This window comes from Anarhichas minor, unplaced genomic scaffold (assembly GCF_050575085.1).
Source record: "Anarhichas minor isolate MPS153535 unplaced genomic scaffold, ASM5057508v1 ptg000055l, whole genome shotgun sequence".
Classification (NCBI taxonomy): Eukaryota; Metazoa; Chordata; class Actinopteri; order Perciformes; family Anarhichadidae; genus Anarhichas; species Anarhichas minor.
In genome coordinates, this window is record NW_027466501.1 from 129,840 (window position 1) to 144,674 (window position 14,835).

Genomic DNA, 14,835 nt, shown 5'->3' on the forward strand with positions numbered 1-14,835 from the left:
AATTTAGTCTACGTTCTACATGTTCCAAACATAATGACACAGCTTTTAATGCAGGAGCAGCTGTCTGTAGACATTTCCCCAATACAGCGTGAGGGATAGTTGCGTCTCATTCTGTGTACTGGTAAATACTCATGGTTCACCTGCAGGTCTCCTGGCACTGCTGGCCAGCCTGGTGATGCAGCCAGCAGTCGATGCAGCCCCTGTGGGGACCGGGGACTCCTGGATGACCATCCAGCAGCTTTTGTGGCCCTACACGGGGCTCCGGCATAACGGACAGCCCCCTGTCTAGTCCCCCCTCCAGACCCGGGGTGGATGGTGTTACCGCCCATCAGCTCTCTGCAGAGATGATCCGAGCACTGGGGTGGTGATGATGAAAGTACAGTGTACCACTTCTGAGCGGAGGCTGTTGGGATGTTTACTGGTGCCTGAAGATTCCTAAAACAAGACTTGCATTGACGGCACAGGCCAGGCCTCGGGGGATAGTTAACCCTTTGAAGGATTTTATGCATCACATCACGTTTGCTAAATTGGTCTTTATATGCGTGCGTGTGCGTTTGTCTGTTTTAAGAGAAGCAGTTACGAGTGGTGGAAACCACTATCCTTTTGAAAGCTGCTCAACGTCCTCAACACATTATGAAGCGGGCTTGATCATCAGAACTGGTACAACGTTGACCAATCATGTCACAACGTCATCAGAATGAAGGCCATCATGGACCATGGCTCCAATTGTGCCACATGACTTTTTAAATACATTTCATGCACTTGAGGAAACGGGAGGGGACTGCCAGCCTTTTTAATGTCATTTTGCAGAGAATATTTTATAACTTAAGTCTATGAACACTGGTAATTAAGTGTTTTAAACATGTTGAAATCTATATTTATGCGTTTGTTAGATTTGCGTGGGGATTTGTGAATATCTTTTTGTTAAGTTATAATTCTACATTGTTAGTCTTAACACCAAAGGTTCTTTTTATTTTCCACTTTTAAGCTCTTGCTGTGGTTGTCACCGTGTTCAACTTAATACTCTTTTGTATGTTCCAAAGAAGATGCGTGGAACTTTGCACAAATAAAGTAGCCTATTCTACAATAGAAGATGTGTGTTCTTATGTGCATCACAACGTACATTTCAAATTCAGGTGTTTAATGTATCTTTAATTTGTCGATTTAACCCCAAGTTAGTTTCACACAGGTTATGAATACATCAGGGGTCTGGTGGCACACAGCAGGCTCTGTACTGTATCCACAAACTGATAATTGGATACTCTGGTCCTGGCTATGCCTTCGGTGCTCATGTCGTCCTGGAGCGTGTGGATGAAGGTGGAGTGAAACTCACTTCCCGGATAATGCTCTGGAGAGAAAGCCTCACTCTTCTCTGTGATTTCCAGCTTCAGACTCCTCTGAGCACCGAGCAGGTAGAGACTCCACGAGCCTTTAGGCACCGGGGCAGGGCTGTGGTGCTCACACACCTGGCAGAGGAGAGGGAAGAAATGCAATCAGGCTGTTACACGTAGGGTAGGGAGGGGGGGGGGGGGGGGGGAAATGCTAAATGAAATCAGCTGTATCTTCGTGTGAGCGAGAATACCTGCATGACTAGATGCGCCGCTCCACATTTGGCATTCCACTTGCTCCATGAGAAAGCACAGGCAGAGGCGAAGAGGGCCATCTGTTCGTAGGCAGCATGTTCTGTGAGTGGGTCCTGAGGAGAGAAACCACACGGAATATTTATAGCACTGTGGAAAATGTTGGACTGTAACCTCGTGATATGCAAATAAGTATCAGTAAAGGTGAATCAAAGTCACTTATTCGGTAGAATGGTCCCTCTCAGTTTTACATAATTTATGGTGAGTAGGTTGTTTACAATTACATGATGTGGTTGGTCCAGGCAGACTCCTGTTCATCTTCATAGTGTTGAGTAGCTTAAGCTTCTCCCTTTTTTTTTAATGTGTAACAATCCAGACATGTTGCCACCCACATCTGCTAAAGAATATCTTCTCAAAAATAGGATTTGTTCAATTCTTTTTGAGAGCCACGCTTTCAGAGTTTAGACACTTTGGTGAGTTCTTTTGGTTTTCAGAGAAATTCCAACAACCATTGGAAGGATTTCCATGAAATCTGGTGCAGACATTCACGTCCTCAAGTATGAATTATGTTTCATTTAGCGCCATGATCAGGCCAGAATTATAATTTGTCCAATAATCAACAAACTAATCAACCTCAGTCTACCAAATGTTAGCATGCTAACAAACTAAAATAAGCTGGTGAACATTACACCCTTTAGCACAGATAACGTCATCGCCCACTTCCTATCACTTTGACACTGACATGTGGATACATGCCAGACACTGTGCTGCAACCTGGCCCAAAGCCAGCGTCTTGCTCTTCCATTCTGAAAACAAACGAGTAAAATATGCAGACCTTGCCGCAGGTGCTGGCGTATTTGTCCGTGTACTCGTTCACGAAGATGTTGATCCCTGCGTTGAGCATGGCCCTCTGCAGGACGGGGCCGCTCATCCACTTCCCGATGAGGTGAGAGAGACCCCTCTCTCGCTCTGACTGCAGCATACACTGATTAGCCTGTTAGTCAAATAAGACACAAATATACAACAGTCAAGCCAGATCTCTTGATTTATTCCTCTGGCATGTGCTTGCAGTGCTTTCCAGTCTCTTACCTGGATCGTGATGCTGAGGTCGATGAGGGCCCCGTTGATGGTGAAAAGAGCCGAGTCTTGGCCCAGTGGCCTGAGCTCCCAGCTCTGGAAGGGAAAGTTTGCATAAGTATCCTGCATCAGCACAAAGGCGTGGAAGGAGTTCATATTGAGGGAGATTGTGGCCTCCGCCTCCTCATAAGACACGTCTGTGATACCGTCCATCCTCCACTGCTTCCCTGGATGAAAAAACCCTGTTACATGACTGGTTTGTTTTTGTTTTTTTACACCTTTCTGTGCTGGAGAGAGTATCAGATAGCATGTCCTACCTGCAGCATCCCAGCGAGCCACTTGGGGAGTTTCCAAGAAGACGACCGAGTCGGGCAGCGTTACAGACACACCGACAGGAGGGCAGGTGAGAGCTTCATTTTCCTCTAAGTTAGACTTCTCAATGGGGTAGGGGAACACCTGTAGCCCATTGTTCAACAGCTGGGAAATCATGGGTACGGAGAGTGTTGTGTGAGGTTCCCATTAGCTGATCAGGCCTGGTGTAAGCAGCAAACACTCAAACCCTTTACCTGTCTAATTTCCCAGCCATTGACCTGGCGGGCTTGTGGCGGGAGGTGAAACGCGTCATAGTAGAAGACCCCACCCAGAGTTGTGTACTGCATTAAGTCCACCACCTGGACACGCTCACCGCTGTCCATCATTGTCAGTTGCACTTGGGGAGAAGTCAATACCCCCTCAGCTGAAGGGAGGGAAAAAAGGACCTATTTTCACAACAATCATTGATGTAGACACGTCTTAATCTACATTAGAAAACATGAATAACTTGGCTGTTGTATGGCATTAGTCCATGTATCAAAATACCTGTCAATCATTTTGACTGACGGCAGTTTTACATCCAGTGTGGTTACATGTGGAGTGTCATGAAGTGTCGTGGCATCTTACCGTCGAGTGCCTCCATCTGTGTCTGTATCTGGCTCCCTCGGCCTTCCTCAGACTGCAGGCTGCTTCTCCTTGACTGTATACTGGTTGCACTCTGTGAGAAACAAACAAAACTAGAACACAAACATCACATTGAATTTAATAACCCAGTGCCTTCTTACCTCACTCCCATCAAACCCTTGGATGGACTGCACCTCCGCGTCCAGGCTCTGCTGCTGGGTCTCGCTGTCTTCCTTCACCTCCCCCTCACCTTCTGTCTCCCCCTGCTCGGGTACATCTATGTCTGCTGGATCCTCCTCGCCGCCTGCAAGAGACCTGGGACCAAACAGATGAGGAAAGACATGAACACAGTGCAAAGAGAGCATGGTATACTACCAGTGTTACTATTCATAGCAGTATTAGCAGTGGGACTACCAGATAAGTACCTGTGGCTGGTTGTGTGTATTGTCAGGTGAGCCATCCTGGCCAGCAGGGACAGGTGGTCATAGCGCGTGTGGAGGATCCGCACAGCGACATCGCTCACAGCCAGCTGTTTGGGAAGCTTAAAGCCCAGGCCCGCCTCTTCAAAGTTTAAACCTTTAAACCTGAATGAACCCGATAGAAAGACAGAGAATCCTACGCTTCATGCTAAATATGAATGTTGCAAATATAGTTTTGTGACCTAAAAAATAAAATAAACCTCCCTCTTTCTTTTATAGTCGCATTTAACCCACATAATCTATTTGTTTCCTCTACCAACCTTGGATTATTCTTGAGGTTGGCCCAGAGACAGAGTGTAATGTTGTCATCTTTGACCACAGTCTGCATGTTGCCCGTCTCCATGTCGATGTCCGCACTGGCCCCCTATGACCAGGGAGGCACACAACACAAAGAAACAGGGATGGGTCCAAAAAGCCATCTCACAAAGTGTTTGCAGATCCTTGGCCCTCACAAAATACTAAAAAGCTATTTCACAGGTGAAACTATGATCCGCGTACCTTGAGGATCTCCTCGGTGGTGAGGAGGTGTTTAGAGTGGATTAGCTCCACCAACTGTACGAGACCCTCCTGGTACTTCTGGCCCTCTTGTGGATCAGTAACATCTCTGAGCAGACCCTCCAGCTCCTCGATCAGCTATAAGGAACAACATTAATATATTTCATACATTAGCTGGTTGTAGGCATGAGGCACAACGATAGTGGTGTTATTTGCAGTGGTCCTGGATACTGTAGCTCAGTAGGTAGATCATATCACTAATATTTTGACGTTTTATTGGCCATTTGTCTTTTTTTTATATATATATATATCTATATATATATAGATATATATATATAAAAAACTGTCAGGGTATCACTTTGGATAAAAATGGTGAGTTGAATAATTTCAAAGGAGGCTGATTCTGATTTATTAATAGAATAAATTGAGCAATGTAGAGAAACAATACAGTGTTAATTAAATCAAAATAGAAGACTTTCATCTTATTTACTACTTGACACTTTGAGGGAAAAACACAAGAATCTTATATTTCTCTATATTGTATTGTGCTAGTGATGCTTTCATAAGATTCAGATTACAAAATATGATTTTTCCTGCCTTTAATTTGTCTCCCTGTCTCTCATTTTCATATATTGTTACAAATAATAATATATTATTAACAATAATAATACACATCATTATAATAACTTATTATGATAAATATGAATTAAATTGAAGCAAGCTAATTTTGCTTGGGAAGCTGTAACCAGCAAATATTTGGTGTTTATATTTGATAAATAACTGATCGTTAAAACTGGAGTCGATTTAGTCTTCACTGACTAATCAACTAAGTGCATGACATCTACCCCTCCACATACAGACCTGTAGAGCGAGGTTGCATTGCTGGAGCACGGGTGCGATGTTGACCTCTAGGTCGTCTCTCCATAAGCTGATATATGTGTTAACATCCTTCTGTACTGCTGGGTCCGGCATCCCGCCACACTGCGTGTATCTCTCCCACTGGACACAAACAACATCATGTGTGTTAATATCGGCCAGAAATGTTTCTGAGAACTTTTTTAAGTTTTTATTCAGTCTGAATATAGGGACAAAAAGAGAGTATGTTGTTATTTTTGTATCAACATTGTGTATTGATCACAAATTGTTGCATTGTCTGCTCAAGAAAAACTACGGAAGCCCTGAGAGGCAAGATTTGTCACATGAAAGGATTCACGTGGCAGATGTTCTCCCTTTTCACTTAGACAGGAACACAAACCTGGGCTTTCTCCTCAGCATCGGTTGTCCATTTGATTACTGCAGTATGATTGTTCTCCAGTAGATGGCGGAGTTCCTTCAGCTCGTCTTCTCTGCGCTCTAGGTCCTGTCAGGAAAAGACACCCATGACAGCAAAGCATGCAGCAAAGCATTATGCCCTACTATACTATATATATATATATATATATATATATATATATCCCACAGGGGCAGCTTACCTTTAACTCAAGCCTTTCTAGCTCCTTCTCCTTTCTCTCTCTCTCCAATCTTTCCTGCTCTTCTTTCTCAGCTTGCAGCCGTGCTTCCTCTATAATGCAGAAGAAGCACATATAAAGTGTCCACAATATGTCAACACGTATCCTAAAACTGCAGGAATCTCTTTTATTCCTGAAACGGGTGCTTACGGAAGTTCAAAGCAGGTTCTCAGACAGATTACTTTGTATCAGTGTCCTGCAGAGTTAACCACCTGTACTGCAGAGTTTAGATGGAACGTATCTGGATTACCTTCCTCTCGCAGCCTCCTCTCCTCCTCCTCCTGCAGCCGCTTCGCCTTCTGAGCCTTGGTCAGTTTACGACTCTTTGATGACAACCAGCAAATAAAACCAATTACAAATCAGTGTTTATCAAGGATGTCTCACTACTACGTGTTGGAAAAGGGTAAGTTACTGAGGAGAAGCGTGGTAAAAACACAGTGACCAAACAAGTGTGCTGGTGGATAAGCTGTACTCTAAGCCTGGCTGCATACATCTACACTACCTACCTATAGCCTGTATGGTAATCAGAATAATGTAAATCTAGAATCCTAAATGTGCTGACTGACATTTGCTCATACCTTTTTTTTTTTTCTTGGGTGGCTATCACTCACACGAAAACACATGGAGAGAAAGTTAAAGAAGGATTTTTAAACGTGAACTCAAGACACAGGGGAAGACATTGGTGAGAAAATGAAGAAAAAGAGCATCGACATGAAGGGTTCTTCCTGCTGATGCTAACTTTAAAAGTGAACAGGTTGTCTTCAGTCTTACTTTCGAGGTTTTGTTACAACACAATATTATTGTTGAACCCTTCGGTTCAAACCATTAGAATATGAGAAGGTTTAATACCAAACAGGAGTCCTTTACTCGAAGAAAACAGTGAAAACTCACCATACTGATTGCTGAAAATAAAAAGCGCCACAGCGTCCTGGTAACCATAGACGCATACGCATGCGTTGTTATCCATTTCTATTTGCGACAAAGCGAAACGACTTACGGCTGTATAGCTGAGCCGTCCACTATAGTCCCAGGAAGGACAAAGAAGAGAAGTTGTCTCTTTACTAACGTACGGTTTGAGTAAATCCACCCAACAGAAGAACACAGGTACAGATGAATGCACTGTTTAATATGGCTATTCGTATATTAGCCTTTGATGAATGTAGCATGTGTTAAATGCTAAATAACAAGTTAGCTGCACGTTAGCTAGCTGGTTCCAGGTTGGCATGTTGAGGTGTCGCAAATGTTATATTTGGGATTCAGGGAGATTCTGGTTAATTATACTGTCTGACACTTCTCTCACGCCCCCCAAATGTCTCTGTCTCTGCTGTCATGGTCGTCTCAGTTAACGAACAGTTTCTCTTTCATATTCTGGTTTACAGAGGTGAGGAGGGCCATCTCCTTTCTGGCATGGCCAACAATTTAAGGGGTCAGGTTATGAGGCTTTACAAAACGGTACGTGAGTTAAGTCAATGAAGCACGTATACGCACGGGGTTGCGGTTGTACTGTCCCGTTCTACGCGTTTAATGAGTTTCTCTTCCTCCAAAAAAAAAAGCTGCTGTATCTGGGCCGCGAGTACCCGCAGGGAGCCGCTTACTTCAGGGGGCGCCTGAAGTCCGCCTTCATGAAGAACAAAGACGTGACGGACCCCGAGAAGATCCAGAAGCTGGTGGCTCGTGGCGACTTCGTCATCAAGGAACTGGAGGCGCTGTATTTCCTCAGGAAGTATCGAGCCATGAAGAAGAGGTATTACGAACCAGAGAAGTAATAACACGCAGGAAAGCACAGTCAGCAGTTCTTATAACTCAGAAATGAAGGCAGGAACAGTTTCCCCTTTATAGAATAAACTAAGTCTGCCTCACAAGGATCCATCTGTAGGAAGTGCCCGAAAGTGATGCTAATGAAGATGTTACAGAATGGGCTTTGTATTTTTTTTATACCAAACTTGTAACTTAAAGGCCAGTGTTTTAAATCACCAATACTGTATATATGTTAATATATCAGGTACCCCTCCAAAACATTTCCACATGTCAGAAGCCTACGTATCAGACTGACTGAACCTTATTGTACAATGTATTTTCAGTGTATATATTTGTAATTACACGTTCAAACGTCTTGAGTGAATGTACATGACTGTGCATCAATGCAAACAAGCAGTGTTTTAAAACGTGTCAAAATAAATATTTTTTAAAATGACAGCATTTTTCAATTGAACTCCTTTACTGTCGTGGCTTTTGAGGTTGTTACAACGCGGTGCAAAGGCTGCAACATGGTAATCACGTAACAAACATTTCATGTGCGAATGCTGCCTTTCGTTAAGTCCAGCTCAACATCGCAGAAAGCAGGATTAGCGCTGCCGGTGTTCTCCTCTCCGTCCTTTGTCAGGTCGAGCTCTCCTGTTCGTCTCGTGACCTCAAAAAAGTGAAGAAACGCAACGCAGGGAGTCAGCAGTTAGTTCTGTTATGAGTCGATAGCATTTGATATTGCTTCGCTGCCCACAGCGCTTACTCTGTCTTTAAAATACTTGAACAGGTGATAAACAGTTGTGTCTTCCTTCATTAATTTAAGCCTTGATTCCACCTTCAGCTTCCAGCCTCCTGAAACGTACATTGAGAACACATAAGAGCACGACAGAAACAGTCATTTATTCAGAACAATGTAAGTCACGCAACAACATATATGTTGTGTACCTGTAAACAGGCTGACTAACAGTCCCACACTGACAGCTGTGATGGTTCCAATAGGACTGAAGTAAAGGTAGGACAGAGAGTACCAGCTATCTGCCAGCAGAGGCCTGGAGGTGGGAGAAAATAAGACATGATCAGAAAATCTGAATTTTTGTTTAGGGTTTTCCTTGAACTCAATACTAACACACATCTCACTAACTTGATCATCAATCACAGCCAGTTACACACTTACCTGCCGTCTATGTGGTGTACTGGGGCTGTGGTGATGGAGGCCGGCTGAGCTGGCAGAGCAGTGGCGGTCCAGTTGAGGCTGTCCGTGGCGGTGAAGTTACAGCCCTCAGTGGTCAGTGATAGAGGTCGGCTCATCTCAGGAGGGGGAGGGTATAGCTGGGCCCCGATGCCCACCCACAGAGACATCACCAACCCCGACACAAGGCCCGACAAAGCCCCCTAGAAGACAATTTAATCACTGAAAATGGTAAAACGTCCTTTTTGGAGAAGCAGGTTTAAATGATATACAGACGTTTTAAAGATGTGGGAAGTGAGAAAGTGCCTTGATGCATAATTTGTGGAGCTGCGCTGCTCATTTATGCAAATTAAAAAAACAATAGTTTTGACATTTTATTAATACTTTTACCCTAATTTATAGGGTATATTAATATCCCAGGTGTGAAATATATCATTTATAGTAAAATAAATAGATAGAAATTCCTTTTTTGGGAGTTGCAAATATCATGCATTGAATAGCTGACAAAAAGCAACATTAATGCAAAAAATAATCTGCAATCCTGTAAAAATAAAAGTTTATATTTTATTTTTTAATGATTTTTAAATTTAACAAATATATACATACCCATCATAATATATATTTATAATACTAGCATGGGTTACTGGAATGACAAAGACAGCCAAAAACAGTTAGATAAGAACAGGCTTACTTTGGAGTTGGCAATTGGACAGAGGATACCCAATGTAAACACGCCAAGTAAAGGACCTCCAATGATCCCAAATATACTGACGACTGCCTGTATAGAGAAGCACACATTCAGTTCATTCCTATAATAAATCATCAACCCCAGCTCCTGCTGAAGAATACAAAACAGATTCACTCTACCTGCAAGATCCCTCCCATGAGTGAAGCCACTCCGGCCATTCCAATGCACAAAACCCCATAAATGATACCTGCAACACGGACGACATTAGGGAATTATTTGAGGTTTTCAATCCTCAATTACCGCCAAACGGACAACTCGTTCAGCTCAAATACACATGAGAACTACCCACTCACTCAGTCCTTTTGAGCTCCAGGACAGGTGTCTCTCAGACATGTTAGTGTACGGTTTGATCAGGTCCTCTACCGTCACCGCAGCCAGTGCATTGATGCTGGAAGACACTGTGCTGGGGTTGATATGACACCAAAATCACACACAATGTAGTCAAAGCAGAACCGTCATACAAATACATTGCATATACGTATGCAAAAAAAAAAAAATACAACTTTTTTCCAGGTCAATGCCACTTTGTAGTGCTGAGCATGAGCTGACATGCTGATTAAAGATGTTACAGTTTGAAACAGACAAATTCTCAATGTTGGTTGACGTATAACTTAAAGGTTAAGTACTGCATTAACCTGAGAGATCCGCTAAATGCAGCTGCAACAAACAGTCCAGGGAGGCCGGGATAGTCTCCCAAGATGTCCATCACCAAATATGGCATCAACTGCAGAGGATGGGGGACATATGCATAACGCATTCATACACACATATCAACTATAAATACATATATTAACCTGGCTTAGGTGTTCAAAATCAATCATCATTTCATATCAGTTGTAACTTCTTGGAATCTCACACACAAGCACACAGTCAAAAATAAATCCCACAATGTTTATATGCGTTACTCTCCGTCGTACCTGATCGGGAGCAGAGACCAGTCCGGCGGTCCATGGGTCACACTTCTTATAGACCGAGAAGAGGCACATTCCTGCAAACACTGAGCACAGCAAGATGGACCACAGGCCTACCAGGTTGATGTAGAGAGATCTGTAAAAAGGAAGAATCACACATAGAGAAGCAGCGCACACGGACAAAAACATGCAAAAACTCCTCTGCAGCGCACTAACCCCTGTATGGCAGCAACAGACAATCAAATGAGCCAATATCACCGAGACTTATACCCCATCATGTGTCTCGGTTAGTGTCTCCCTCCCGGTGAATCAGGACTCACAGTCTGGCATGAGTGATACTCTTGCAGGAGATGTATCTCTGAACCTGGGCCTGGTTGATCCCATAGATACTGACCCAGACGAATGTCCCTCCGACGGTAAGGGTCCAAAAGGTGTTTCTCCTCAGAGGGTTTGTGTCAAAGCTGGTGAAACGGAAACAGAAGGCAGTTTGGACCAAACCTTTCAGCACCACGGAGAGAGACAGAGAGGACAAAGGCTTTGAATGTTTCAGCACCATGAAGGCAGCGTGTTGTTTCTAATAGTACAGTACTTCTGTGGAGTGTTTAATCGCTTCCTACCGTTGAAGAGAGCCATTCAAAGTTAATATCCTGACACATACTCACTCCTCAAAGTTGAGTCTCCCTCCTTGTTGTGAATCTGAAATGATGGGGAGGACTCCGCCTTGTACGATCACGGACCTGATGATGACAGACAGGAAGCCTGCAAGCATCACACCAAGCTGGAGGGGGAGATTTCGATCATTTAGGTTGCTTCTTCCCTGTTTTTCTGTCCCAGTAGTAATCCTAATTTCACCAGTTTGTTGCACTTAAAACATTGTACATGGTTAGCGTATTAAGTATAATGCATTAATCCAAAACATGGGTCACAATGTTTGTGTTTTGGATGAAATCAGGTTGATTTGTAATGACTTTTCCATTTTGTTGTTTAAGAGGAGATCAGTTGCTTGCTGTCGTGGACTACAGCTGCTAGCGAAACAGGTATGACACATGCACTATAATGACGTATTATTACCAACTACTTGTTTTTTTCCAACCAGAGGCCTACCTGAAACACATCTGTCCACACCACCGCCCTCAGACCACCCTGTAACAATGCAGACCACAAACAGGTGTCAAACACATCAACAAATCCAGGAATTTAAAGAATAATAAATAAAAAAAACCTCAGTGATGTCAGCACTCAGGTGAGCAGATTAAGTCACGTACCATTGTGCAGTAAAAGGTACAGACCACGCCTGTGGAAACAACTGCCCCCCACAGATCCATCCCAGTTACTGCAGAGAGAGGGAGGGTTTCAGACGAACTCAACTGAGCAAAACCAAGCAGCTTTAAGTGCCCTCGTGCAGGAATGTTAAACCAAGCTGAGCGTGGAATGAAACCCAACATACCTTGGTTCAAAGCGAGAGCTGGGGCATAAATCACTATTCCAGTGTAGAGGATCTGTGAGAGAAATGATACAGACACAAAATGACCCTCAGGTGTCAGATTGGCTGTTTTGCCCTCCGTGGTCAGAGTTTGTTACGTGTTGACTGGCTTCTTACTCACCGTCTGAGCGATGAAGAGCACGGTTCCCAGCAGACGGGTTGCTCTGTTGAAACGCAGCTCCAGATACTTGGCAGAGACAAGACGCAGGCAGAAGAGAGCAGGCTTTATATCAGGTCAGTATCGGGAAAGAGAAGCTATACGACCTTAAGATCACACACTGACCACTGGCAGTGCTTTACACACAAGAAATGACTCATTTTACTCCCCCTCACTTCGGATCAGTGACATTGGATCAGTGACATGTCCGTCCACCAGTGTGCGTGTCTACACCTGGGCCGCTTCTAAATTCACTTTAACTTGCTGCCCAGAAAATTCCAAAAATGTGTTTCAAAGAAATCAAAGCGTATGACAATATTTGGGTCAGTTTCCATAGTATTTTACAGGTAAACCAAACATTTGACATATTTCATGGCTTTGTTAAGACAAGAGAAGAGAAAAGCCACCCAAACGTCAATCTAAAAACCAAAGCACACTCACCTCATACGTGCTGGTGATGGCCAGCCTGTAAAAGACTGGGAGAAAGATCTCAGATGTGACCACCATCGCCATCATGTAGGAGAGACCATAATATCCAATACTGGCTCCGTAGCAGTATACCTAAGGACAACATGCAGGAATATGTATGTTTTTTTCTATGATTATCTAAGAAAACAGAGTGTATGTCCCATTCATGTCTCCCTGCCTCTGCATTATGTCTCGTATTCACTAGAAACATCAGGGAAACTGCATCTCATCCCACTTTAAAAACTTTACTTGCATTAAAAGAAATGCATCCCGTAGACTGAACCAGACACAAAATATCTTCTCAGGAGAGATGTTTTTTTGAATTTGCCTCTTGGGAATCGGCTCTTTAACTTTACCTCGGCTGGGTTGGACAGCACTGTGATGGCTGACATGAAGCTGGCGGTCAGGGACAGGGAGACGGGCAGGGCCGTCAGTCTTCGGCCCCCCATCAGGAAGTCCCCCGAGCTTCGCTGTCCCCTGTCCGCACAGGCGTGGTAGACCCCGACGGAAGCGGACACCAGGAGCATGAGAGCAAACACGACGTAGTCTGCTACCACAAAGGAGCCAGCGACCAGAGAGTCCCCTGACATTTTGGTGGAAGTCAGACCAAAACTAGAAGGAAAAAAAAAACTTTTAAGACTGTTGTTCCAACTGTTCCATGTGTTTTGCAGCTCCTCATACGGATGAATGGAGGTCCTGACGCATCACCTTCTCACTCAACACTGAGCCGAGAGCAGGGCCACGGACCGAAGCCTTTTTTATGTGTGTGTGTGTGTATGTGTGTGTGTGAGAGAGAGAGAGAGGAAGAGAGGAAGAGAGCATTCCAGGCAGGTACATGTGGAGTCAACAGGCGAAGAGAAGGAATTATTCACGTGGCTTTGAGTCCAGACTCTAGACTTACACACACTAAATACCCTCTGTAAATACTGACTCTATCAACACGTTTACTCATTACTCATGACGTTTGAATATCATTCAAAAGAAGAACTTTGCAACATGTCTATGTTGTGTATCTAAAAAAATAAAATAAAAAAAGAAACAAGCAAAATTCTCAATTGCCTGCAAATGTTTCTGCTGACTAACCATTTAAAAAAAAAAATACTCTCCTGTACTAGGTGATATTTACTGCTTTTGAAATGTGGGTAGTATGTACTGATAAGGACAGACTTCTGAAAGATAACTAATCAAGCAAAGAGTTCCATCGAACAATTTTCGGTGTTTTAGCCCTTTTGATCCCTAATTGTTTCTGTTGGGTCAAACTGACCTGGGACATGCAGTAATCAGCATGTTCTGTAATCCGACAGAAACTAACTAATGGGAATACATAGCCTACCTTTTCAGTCAGTAAACAAGTGACATCATTTTTAAAATCAAATTTTCTTTTTCTGACACAGTAGATAACCACTAAAATGTATAAAAAAAAGTGTAATAATGCCGTTTCTATTTGAGTAGTTCTTGTCCAAATTAAGTTTTGGCCACAGACGCCCTGCATCATCAACAGATTTGAGTGACTTTTACTGCTCGACAAGCATCCAAGTGGGTGGATATTTATTTCAGTGCAGGTGAAAAGGTGATGTGTTTGTGGTTTTAACTTCTTATATGATGGATGTGTGGCAGAAATCCTCACTCAAAGATGATACAAAACAGATCCCTGCAATATAATGACTCAAAAACAATTCATTGTTGTACATTAGTGTATGTGAACTGCCAAAGGCTCATAGGTGATGTACTGTGGCTGCTTAATGCCAACAAAATATTGTTGTTTTAGCTTGAGTTTATCAAATTAAACTGAGGACAACTGAATGACATAGGTGTACAGGAGCTAACTTGAAATGGGGCAAGACTTCAGCTCTTTACTGGTGGTCATAACTATTATTTCATGGTCAGTGGTTCTTTTTAGCTCACGTTATCAAATGTAAACGAAGCTGGGTGTAGGTAGCCGCGAAGCCTCAAACGAAGGCGGAAGTGAAGGCAGGATTTCTCTCTTGGCTCTCCGCTTTTCTTCACTGCCACCACGCGGAGTAAAAATTTACCCACAATGCATTGTTCGTCATGGCGGCG

The 14,835-nt window shown here is 43.4% G+C and overlaps 4 protein-coding genes across 4 annotated transcripts in view; 2 read left to right on the plus strand and 2 right to left on the minus strand.

Annotated features, from left to right (window-relative positions):
* Window positions 1–1,092, plus strand: part of lrmp (lymphoid-restricted membrane protein) — a 28,159-nt gene extending 27,067 nt beyond the window's left edge. The window contains exon 38 of the mRNA XM_076076028.1: window positions 147–1,092. Within this exon, the coding sequence (XP_075932143.1) occupies window positions 147–289 (143 nt within the window). The 3' untranslated portion in view covers window positions 290–1,092. The remainder of the gene's footprint in view (window positions 1–146) is intronic.
* dnai7 (dynein axonemal intermediate chain 7) lies at window positions 783–7,692 on the minus strand. Its single transcript, XM_076076029.1, has 16 exons — window positions 6,967–7,692; window positions 6,326–6,398; window positions 6,040–6,128; window positions 5,823–5,927; window positions 5,429–5,566; window positions 4,571–4,705; window positions 4,333–4,436; window positions 4,019–4,177; window positions 3,755–3,908; window positions 3,597–3,687; window positions 3,224–3,393; window positions 2,975–3,134; window positions 2,670–2,884; window positions 2,416–2,574; window positions 1,583–1,696; window positions 783–1,466 (listed from the first exon to the last, which is right to left on the minus strand). Exons 1-16 carry the CDS (start codon window positions 7,012–7,014, stop codon window positions 1,191–1,193), a joined length of 2,190 nt encoding a protein of 729 aa, XP_075932144.1. The 5' UTR covers window positions 7,015–7,692; the 3' UTR covers window positions 783–1,190.
* Window positions 7,053–8,269, plus strand: lyrm5a (LYR motif containing 5a). Its single transcript, XM_076076031.1, has 3 exons — window positions 7,053–7,179; window positions 7,455–7,527; window positions 7,629–8,269. The coding sequence occupies exons 2-3, from the start codon at window positions 7,483–7,485 to the stop codon at window positions 7,839–7,841; spliced, it is 258 nt and encodes an 85-aa protein (XP_075932146.1). The 5' UTR covers window positions 7,053–7,179; window positions 7,455–7,482; the 3' UTR covers window positions 7,842–8,269.
* slc5a8 (solute carrier family 5 member 8) lies at window positions 7,732–13,395 on the minus strand. The gene is made up of 17 exons (XM_076076030.1): window positions 13,131–13,395; window positions 12,748–12,867; window positions 12,271–12,336; window positions 12,114–12,165; window positions 11,932–11,999; window positions 11,771–11,809; window positions 11,329–11,444; window positions 10,987–11,127; window positions 10,673–10,802; window positions 10,391–10,479; window positions 10,049–10,158; window positions 9,875–9,942; window positions 9,699–9,785; window positions 8,993–9,210; window positions 8,764–8,867; window positions 8,582–8,670; window positions 7,732–8,485 (listed from the first exon to the last, which is right to left on the minus strand). Exons 1-17 carry the CDS (start codon window positions 13,362–13,364, stop codon window positions 8,366–8,368), a joined length of 1,851 nt encoding a protein of 616 aa, XP_075932145.1. The 5' UTR covers window positions 13,365–13,395; the 3' UTR covers window positions 7,732–8,365.
* Between the last annotated feature and the right edge of the window lie 1,440 nt (window positions 13,396–14,835).